General features: G+C 51.6%; 3 protein-coding genes across 3 annotated transcripts; 1 reads left to right on the top strand and 2 right to left on the bottom strand.

Annotated features, from left to right (window-relative positions):
• Positions 1-278: 278 nt before the first annotated feature.
• ETH_00017560 (uncharacterized protein) lies at positions 279-2,763 on the top strand (the record flags this gene model as incomplete). The annotated part of the gene is made up of 4 exons (XM_013379501.1): positions 279-355; positions 554-632; positions 855-1,011; positions 1,334-2,763. The coding sequence occupies 4 exons, from the start codon at positions 279-281 to the stop codon at positions 2,761-2,763; spliced, it is 1,743 nt and encodes a 580-aa protein (XP_013234955.1).
• A 1,141-nt stretch (positions 2,764-3,904) lies between these two features.
• ETH_00017555 (uncharacterized protein) lies at positions 3,905-4,159 on the bottom strand (the record flags this gene model as incomplete). Its single annotated transcript, XM_013379500.1, has 1 exon — positions 3,905-4,159. One exon carries the CDS (start codon positions 4,157-4,159, stop codon positions 3,905-3,907), a length of 255 nt encoding a protein of 84 aa, XP_013234954.1.
• A 739-nt stretch (positions 4,160-4,898) lies between these two features.
• ETH_00017550 (Kinase-like protein, related) lies at positions 4,899-8,605 on the bottom strand (the record flags this gene model as incomplete). Its single annotated transcript, XM_013379499.1, has 8 exons — positions 4,899-5,000; positions 5,311-5,409; positions 5,798-6,025; positions 6,237-6,554; positions 6,667-7,082; positions 7,356-7,452; positions 7,728-7,970; positions 8,261-8,605. 8 exons carry the CDS (start codon positions 8,603-8,605, stop codon positions 4,899-4,901), a joined length of 1,848 nt encoding a protein of 615 aa, XP_013234953.1.
• Positions 8,606-9,863: the final 1,258 nt, after the last annotated feature.

The raw sequence follows: 9,863 nt of genomic DNA, 5'->3' as shown, positions 1-9,863 counted from the left end.
TCTTGTGTGGATATGTGTTACGTGTATTGACTTCTGCGTAGTTGTGTTTCTCACGATGTAACTGTGAGTGTACCTTTGTGAGTTGATTGCTCTGCTTTGCTGCTCTCGGTTGTTACTCCCGTTCTTGTTCGCATGTTGATCTTAGGTTGCGTCTTATGACTTTTACGTGCTTCTTCCCCCTGCTGCCTACCCTTTCTTCATGCTTGTTGCTTTTGCGAATTTCGGGTTGTTTTTTTCGAGTTTATCCATAAGTTGTTTAGTATCTTTCCTGATTGCAAATGCAGCGTGTAGCCAAACCCGTATGCCTTCTACAAATCCGGAGGTTCGCTGACAAGCACGAATTTACTTCGCTTAAGTGAGCCACCACCTTCTGCACTAGTGCAGCATTTCCTGTTGCTGCTGTAGCCCTACGGCGAAAAGCAGGAGCAGAAGCGGATGCCGCTGATTTAGTAGTGGCAGTGAATTAGAACAGCCAGGACAGCGGTAATAGATGATGATGACACAAGTAGTTGATGATCTGAAGATCTGGTCTTGTGGCTTTTGTTTTCGACAGCAAAGTAGAAAAGTATTTAACTAGGCTGACTGAGAACGCGAGAGCATATAATGGACAGGAGAGTCCGATCTTTCTTCGGGTACGTCTGCCCATTAACAGCATATCAGGAGCAGCTGCTCCCTCTCCCCTCTGGAGCCGCTTCAGGTGCCTTGAAAAGCCTCAGTAGTTACTTTTGTTGCTGATTCGCGTCTATTTGCATCGGCAACTGCTGCGGGCGTGTTTGCGGCTTTTGGTTGTTGCATTTGCTGGTGGTGAGTCAATTTTTTTTGCTTTGCTACTGCTACTGCTGCGTTGAATGTAGGCGCTGGAGTGCATGGGATTTGTGCTGATAAGGAGCCGCGTGAATGCCTGTGTGGCGTTCCACAGTATGCAATCCGCAGCACAGGGTGAGAGAGTTCGACGTCTTTTTGAAGTATACAGGAGCTGTTGGGACTCAACAGCAAGCACCTCCTTACCTGGTGAGCTTGCATTGGCAGCCGTGACAGGCGCTGCTGCGACTGCGCGAGTCAGCAGTGTGTGCGGAGATGAATATGGCGTAACGTTGGCTTCGCCTGATGGTGACTGTTGCTCCCTGTTGGCTGTTGCTGCAGTGACGCACTGGGATCTGTTATGCTGCCCTTCTTCCAGCATCCCTGCCGCTGCTAGTCATGCTGCTTTCCGTGCAGTAGCCGATGTTTCTTGGATGTGTGCATGAAGCGTTTTCTGTGGGCATATGCGGGCAGTTATAATCGGCCTTGTTGCCAAAGACTCTGCTTTTTCTGCTGCTATTCTTTGTTTCAGATGGCGAGGCCTCAGGAGCAGGGGGCGACGGGCTTGGAGGTGAACTGATGGAGGCTGAGGGGGAGGGGGATGACGATGAAGCTTCAGCGGTGTCCTCGCAGCTGAGTTCCACCGTGCGGAGTGTGGGTTCGAACAGCCGTAGCGCCACTTCAACACTGTTGCCTTTTTGGAAAGGCAGAAAGACTCCCTCTTATGATTCTTTCGAACCATCTTCGCATGCTGCGCCAGCACCAGCCGCTGCGGTGGCTCCAGGTACTGGATCCTGGCTGCAGCAGCAGGAGGGGGCAGTGGCTTTTGGTGGACCTGCTGCCAGGAGGAAAACTGTTGTGCGGTTGCCCGCAAGGCCGGTCTCTGTGGCAGGGCAACCAGCGGTGACAGCAGGTACGACGGGGTCTACAAGCTCAGGGAGAGGATCAGGAGGTAGCAAAAAGCAGCCGTACACACCCAGCTACTTGGGATACATTCCTCAGGGGATTGAGCTGCCTTTATCGGGTTCGAAGAGAGGCTTGGGACCTATGCCGTATTCAGAGCAGGAGCAGCAGCAGCTGCCGCTGCCGACCAAGCGGCAGCGGAGGTCAGCAGCTAGAGAGACTGAGCTTGCTGCTTCCCTAGCGTATACTCACTCTCCTAGCGCCCCTTCTCTCGGCCACTCCACTCAGGGACCATCACTGCAAATGGGGACTGTAGGTTTTCAGGTTCCTGAGGCTGGCAGTGCTCTAGGCGAATCCCTACAGACGCCGCAGCAGCTGCAGCAGCAAGCACAGATGCAACAGCTGCCGCTTGAAGGAGTTATTCCGGGCTTTTCCGGGGCAGCAGTTGGGACGTTTTCACAGCAGCCGTTTGCTGCTGCCCCGGCAGTCGCAGTAACTGGCAGTGCTGCTGCGCTCGAGGGGACTTTTGAAAAAACTAGGCGCGACAGAAAGGGGAAAAGCTCCAAGTCAAAGAAGAAAGCACGAGAGGAATCTGTGCAGCACACGCTGCAACCGTATGAGCAGCAGCAGAAGCAGATACCGCACCAGCAACTGCCAGTGCGACCTCTCCCAGACTACTCCGAACATATGCAGTCTTTTTCTTCGGCACATATGGGGGAAGAAGAAACTCAACGGCCCCAAGGGTTAAAGCCTCTGCGTATTCGCTTATCTTTTGGCGCATCCCAGCAACAACAACATCAGCAGCAAGCAATGAACACAGCCACTACACAGCAGCATCATGTACACTTGCAGCACACACAGCCACTTTTCGGGGCCGGAAGGGAGCCCGAGCTGCAGCAACAGCAGCCAACGCCGGAGCTGCACCAACAGGCTGTCCACGGACAACCGATACACTCAACGTTGCAACCGTCACCGTTAGATCAGCAGCAGCAGCAGCCAGCTGCTGCAGCTGCTCCCCCCAAATTTCGCATTCGACTTCCAATGCAGCCCTCTTCTTAGGTGTTGTCCAGGATGACGATGCCTGCAACTGCACAGCAACAGAAGAAGCTGCTGCCGCTGTTGCAGCAACATGAATTTAGAATGGCTTTGAAACTTGCAGGAATAAATTTGGGCATTTTTGGATTACGTGTAGTTTCTACATAGCGATGCTTTATTGCCTTGTGCTGCAGCACGCCTGCCGACATCTATGCACCCTCAAGAACTTAGGGCTTAGACTTACACCTTCATGATTCAAAACTTAGTGATAAACCTACGACAGATGAACCAACAAAGGAAGGTGAATGCAAGACGGCGCGGAGCCACCAGTATGAGAAGGCGCTAGTGCACCGAGCAGTGCATCCTAGAACGAAGTACTTGTGTGACAAAGCAAAAAAAACAAAGCATTAGGGAGTGACCACGAGAGCGTCAGTCTATACATGCTGGGGAGTTACATTCAGATATAGGCAGCGCGATATACGCATATGGTGCATCAGCATGCAAATACTGGTGTACCCACCGGCATACAAGTAAATGAGCGTCACGAAAATCCGCAAAGCTGCATCTTCGTAGGCTTTGACGTACGTGAGTTTTTACTTAACCCGCACGCGTAAGCACGATGCAGACGACGTACGCCATGAACGCGAAAGTACACAGGTGCATACACAGGTCACTTCTCTTTCGAATACGTTATTTTGCAAGTTGCGCGTCATTGGATGCGTGCGCAAATGTGTATGCCGCATTCACGTAACAAATAGCTGCAGCTTGGGCTCTACGCATGTAGCTTTCTATGTTTGCACACTTGAGCGTTTGTTTTGTGTGTGCGCACATTTGGTCACTCGCTTTGAATAAAGGGTGTGAGCTGCAGTGCGAGTACATGCTAGCGAATTTCGTGGGCAAGTTTGTCCGCCTAAAGGCAAGTATCTCTAGGAATTTGCAGGCTGGTCGCACGCCTGGTGGGACTGAAATTAAGCGCCCGCTGTTCCGTCAAACTCCTTTGTAGTGACGCCTAGATAAGTACCCAAGAAATTCACAGTCGAGGCAGCACTGTCACTTTGGTCCCTCCGAGTATCTACCAGTGACAATCCCTTCGACGTCTTTCGTGGGAAACTGGCGTGCATTCTAAAAGTCCCCTGCAATGTGTCCGGTGAATTAATCTCACGCATTACCGTTCTTCGTGGGGTGTGCCGTTGTAGCACCTGCTCATCGCTTCGGCTGCTAGTGCTACCATTTGGGCAAGCTTGCACAGTGTTTGTCTCTGCTGCTTCACTAGATGCGAGGAGCAATAAGTGAACGCCTCCAGTGCAATCGCACCTTCGTCCGTCTGCTCTGGTCCTTCGTATTGATACCTCCGCTGCCGTTCTTGTTCGTCAGTCTCTGCAGCCACTCTTTCGACTAGACGCATTTGTGCTTCTGCCATTGCGTCTGCCTGAGTACGCATCTGTAATTTTATGGTTGAGTATCCAGGATAATAGCTGTATTGCTATATCAGGATGGCCACTTGTGACTTTGACGATGATAAGGTCAAAGGCATATCTATCTACATGTATGCATAACTTCGTGTACAAGATGTTGGCACTTGTTTATTGATGCACGTAGCGCCTTTCTAGTTGTTAAAACATAATAAGTGCGACTAGTCAAGTGCACAAAGAGGATGTACACGAAGATACCGGGTTAAACACACGCCACCTGCTGCTTCACGGTATTAAGTCCAGTGGCTTAAATGCGTTCTAAGATGGAAGAAATACAAGTCCCGCGCTACTACCGCGGCTGCTTTTGCATGTATGCAAGCATGCATACACTGGTGCTTCCTTCCCTTGCCAACAGCACAATTACCCGCTCAACGGGCAGCGCGCTTGTCATTTGTCACTTTGCCGCTTTGCGTACGGGCAAATGAGCGGCAGTCGTGCGAAGGGTTGCCTCCATCATGGGTCGGACAGAGAAACATGGGCCACCGAATCCTGAGATCTGTACAGCGGTGAATTGCTGCCTGGCTACTTGGGTAGGCAAGCATGTCTCCAAGAAGCAATGAATGCAATGCGGTGCCTGCACAGCCATTCCTCTTGTTCCAGCCACTAAAGATGCTCTGAGATGCAATCAGCTGCATAAGCAACGGGAGCCAAAAAAACTCTTGGGGCATCAAAACAGATACCAAAGGCTCATGGAGGCTGCGAGATGTGCTGCTCATTCACCGCGCCCGCAGCAGCGGCTGAGACCGAAAACCAAGGATGCTGCAGTGCAGCCTCAGCTGACAACCTCTCCTGCACATCCGCATCCATTCGACAACCTACGTAAGGCAACGTAAGCCCAATAGATTCACGGCGCCCTCCACAAAGCCTCCGAGACACCTAAGACATCTCTTCTGTGCTGTAGCCGTCCCTATGCGTGGACATATTAGTCCATACGAAGCTACATTATGTACAAACCTAAGCAAGTATGCACACTTGTATAATTAATCACCTTTATACTACTGGGCACCCCGAGAAGCACGCCTAAACAAAAAAGTTCGCAGAGCCATGGCTGCTGAGCAGCTTTCCTTTTAAAACCGTGCGGCTCATGAACATGACTCACTTGGGGGTCAAAAGCCAGAAGCTTCCTGAGAAGATCGCGAGCTAACGGATTGGGCACCCCGACGCCTGCAGGGTCTCGAAACCTCAGTATTTCTGCGAACTGCAGGGATCAGCAGTGCATATAAGAGCAACAAATGCAGCCAATATTAGCCACCTCAAGCGAATGCTACTGCATCGGAAGCACAAATTACTTCAGCAGCGGCAGAACACAGAGCGACAGAAACACGACTTAAGGGGAAGACCGCTGAGTACCAGCGTCACCATAAAGCGACACCGCCTAACAGTGGTGTTCTGAGAGGGATGTTGATTTTTGGTGATGCGGCTGCTTGGCGATGCCCCAGTTCGATACTGTTACCATCTCATTTCTTTGGCCACGGCTACCGTTTGCTCCTGCCCCTTTGCACTATGTTTGACTACTGTTGCTCAACAGCAGTCATGGCAACAACAAAAGCACCGAAGAGCAGAAAGCGGCGACGTAAGCATCTTACGAGGGCTTCATCGCACTCTCGGTACTGTTGTCTGTTTTGCGCTGTCTGTCCCTTTTGTGTAAAGAGGTATTGGGCGTCATCGTCATCCTGATCTAAGCTAAAGAGGCCTGCTGTTTGCTGCCGTTGCAGTGCCTGCTGCTGCTGCCGCAGCACCAATTCGCTCCCCTCAGCAAACCCGCGAACTCGGGAGATAAGCGCAAGCAAACCATCCCGATCCAGCCCCTTTTCCTAAAGGGAACGAAGCAATAACAACAGTGGCAAACATATCACCAGCAGCTGCAACAAAAGTAAATGCGCCTCAAACGTGAACACAAGCGCAAACACGGGCAAATGCGTGTACATATGGTTTATACTGTTTCATTCAAAGCTGCTCAAATCCCAAAAAACGACGCCGCTGCAAAGTAACTGACGCTTCCTGTTCGTTGGTCTTTTGCCAGACCTTTTTCTTCTTCTTTTCTTGCGTCTCAACCTTTTCCACGTCACCTTGAAGAAGTTCTTTGCTGTGGTGCTCTGTCGAAGTCGCTTTTTCCCTATATGGTGCCAGCCAGTTCAGGTAGAAGCTCTCAGCCGCAGTCACTACAGCAGACTTTAGTGAAGCGAAAGCGAAGGATTGGGATGTAGTAGCGACAGCCGTTGGCGAAGCAGCAGCAGGCAAGCGATCAGAAGCCCATGGAATCAAGCATAGGTCACTCAGCGCCAGAATCTGCAAGTCGTGACGCAACACCTCAGGCGGCTTGCCCTGATAAGCTTGGGACAGCTGAAAACAAGAGCAAAGCAAACGCTCCCATATGTAAACGCCGTGCATGGCAGCAAGCCCAGAAGTACCAGCAACACTACAAATTTAAAAAGCAGGAGCAACGCGTTCATACTTTAGCCCGTCGCCTGTCGTCTATAGGTTCCAGAGGTGAGGGAGTGCCCAGCACCAACTTGAGAAATATCATTCCAACACCCCACATGTCGTGCGAAGGTGGTCTATGCAGCAAGTCTCTGTCGGCTTTTGTTTTGCTGTTGTTGTTGTCGCTGCTGTTGGTGTATTTACTGCCGGCGCCGTTGTTGTTGTGGCCATTACTGATGTTGCCATTGCCTCCGTTTTGGCTGCCATTGCTGGCGCTGCAGTCTCCATCACAGTGCTGTTTCTCTTGTTGATCGTGGTAGTAACGCTGCTTGTGGAGGCTTGCCTTCAGCTCCGCCTGCGCTGCGGCCTGAGCCCAAACTTCTGGAGGCTGGTAACCGTCAGATTCTTCTAGTATTGAAGGGGCTTCTTCTCCCCACAGAGCCTTTAAGGCTGTGAAGAGGTAGCAGACGCACGAGCTAGTGATTAAATGGCGCTGCCTTTGTGTAGATTACGCATACGCAAGCTTGTATACAATAGGGTGTATCTAAAACCATATATGTATGCAAACTGCCTTTACTCGCCTGCCTAAAAGAAAGCGCCCTAGAAGGTAACTAAACTGTATAATTTAGTCACAAGGGCTCCACGCGTAGAGCTCCACAGACACAAGTATGTAGCTTGGGGCAAAAACCGATGGACAGCCCTCTTATGCCTCCTATCGCTCACCAAGGGCCAGGGGCGATGCCGTGTCGTTGGTGACAGCGCTGCCCCAGTCGACCAGTCTAACAGCAAGGGGCAGGGATGGACGAAGCAAAACGTTTTCCTACGCAGCAACAGCAGTGGAAGCAGCAGTGGTGACAGCAGCAGTAGCAAATGCTGCACAAGAAAGAAGATGGCATACACGCGGCGAGTACTGAAGGGCAAATAAAGACGTTGAGTATTCAGTTTGCCCGTAAGTATGGCTCTCAAATTTCCTCTCTATCTTTCCGCGCCTCTACCTGTCACTATTTTTGCCTCGATATCTCTGCATGTCTAAATATTTGTCCTCCTGTCTCATCCTCATTGTTCTAGGAGACCACAGCCTATCGTATCACTCACCAGCTTGATGTCTCTGTGAGTTATCTGCCGCTTGTGAGTTTCCCGCAAGGCTAGCAGTAGCTGCTGCAACACCTCACGGATGACCAGTAGCAGCTCGCTCCCGCTTTCCCGTAGCTGCAGAAGCAATGGAAAAAACGGAACATCCGTTGCTGCTGCTGCTACTGCTGCTGCTGCGAAGTGCCGCACATGACTCGGCGGAGGTCTGATGCGCGCGGAGGCCTTCAAGTACCACCAGAGGGCGTTCTGAAAGCATCAGCAGGAGCCGGAAGTGGAAAGAAAGAAGTAAAAGGGTATTTGCAGCAAATGCTGTGTTAAAGAAGAGCCGCAGCAAGTGAATGCGCCACTAGTATAATTGCAACCAACAAGTGTGCAGCCGAAGAAACAAAGAACAAGGCAATAGCGTGAACAGCGTTGGACAGATATCGCAGCTGGTATCGCTAGTACTGCTTCAGTCACTGCCCCTCTTGCTGTTGCCGCTGTTAATATTGAAGCAATCTGTTGCCATTGGCAGACGAGAGGTGACTGCAGCCCACAGGTTCTAAAAGGCCGCTGCCTCCTTTGTCTGCAACAAAGAAGAGGTGGGTGAGGCAGACACCCTCATTAGCGAACACCAGCCACTGGCCGCAGCAGCTCTGTCTCGCGCTCATCGCCGCAGTTGTTAAGTCCTCCTTAGTCATTTCAGGGAGGAACTTGGCGGCTTCAGCAGCTGCAGCTGCTGACTCCTCTACAGTTGCGGCGCCTGTTGCTCGCGGTGCAAAGGCACCCGGCGAGGCAGCAGATGGGTATGCGGGAAGGACCTCCACGAAACGGGAGATGTGAGGCACGTCACGCAGCAGCAAGCCTGTAGACGCGGCAGTTACAATTAAAACGTCAGGCATGGTAGTAGTTAGAGCAGGAGCAGCTCCAACAGTAGCAGCTACTGAAGACGGAACCGTATCTCGTGTGCTCAAATAGACGTGATTCTGCAAACCGCAGCAGACCCACCAAAAAACACCTCGCGGGCAAAGCCTCTCTGTGCGCGCTGTCTCTGTTGTCCATGCTGCTTCTGGCCTGCAGGGTCCCCAAGCGCCGAAAAAGTATCGCAGCGCATCCGTTTAAGGACTGTCTCGACAAACGGCGCCTCGCTGTCGAGAGTTATCGCACTCCAAACCTATGATCCAAAATAACAGCTGTTCGGAACTCATAATTACCAGAGCAATAGCGGCAACAGCAATCCCAGCGTAATTTGCAAATAATCAACTGTAGCCAGGAACTGGCAGCACCTCACCTCTCCGTAGGCACCCCCCCCTAAACGCCCAAAAACTCGGTAGCGGGAACCGGAACCACTGCTGCTACTCCTGCTGTTCCTGCTGCTGTCCTGTGGTGACGGCAGGGATGGCCAGTGAAACCAAAATGGCAAGGCACGAAGAATTCTGCACAAGCGCACACGTGTTTCTTTCGCGTTGCGTTTGACTGTCAATATGAGAGTATACTTCTACAAATGGGGCGACGTTTCATTGAGCAACTACATGGGGCAGTCATTTTGCATCCTTCTATCCCCGTCTCTGTTTGTGCTTTGTCCCCCATCCTCTACCCTCGCCTTTGGCTAGTGCCCTGAAACACCGAAGCCTCCTACATGGAAGGATCAATGCAGAAACCCTGGGATTTGACCGCTGCCTGCCGGGAGACGACCACATCGAAGCGTACAGAGACTACCGCTGCTGCAAGAGCTGCTCCTGTTGCTCCTGTTGTAGCTTTTGCTGCCCCTTTGTCAGGAGGGAGAAGCAGCGGTCTAGAACGAGGTTCAGAAGAAAGGTAGGGTGGCTCGCTCGTCCGGCTCCAAGAACCATTGGTTTGTTTCCACGTGGTCGACTGGTCAAGACCGCCATTGTCGTAGCAGCTGCTTCTGGTGGCAGGAGCAACAGATTCATGCGCAGAAGCAGCATCAGATGGCTTCAGATGTATCTGCAGCTGCCCGCCTGTAGAGCCACTGTCCTCAGGAACACCAGAGAAAGCCCATGATGTAGGATGTAGCTGTTCAAGCAAGAGGTACTTACCCTCGACAAGAGAGCCCCTACCCACAATCTTTTCCTCACCGAAGTTGCTGACAAGCTGTACTGTCTCTGCGCGTATGTCAGCCACACTTCGATTGGAGGA

This window comes from Eimeria tenella, genomic scaffold (assembly GCF_000499545.2).
Source record: "Eimeria tenella Houghton genomic scaffold, Eth_scaff339, whole genome shotgun sequence".
Classification (NCBI taxonomy): domain Eukaryota; phylum Apicomplexa; class Conoidasida; order Eucoccidiorida; family Eimeriidae; genus Eimeria; species Eimeria tenella.
Note: the sequence above shows the minus strand (reverse complement) of the source record. Positions and strands in the feature narration are given on the sequence as shown.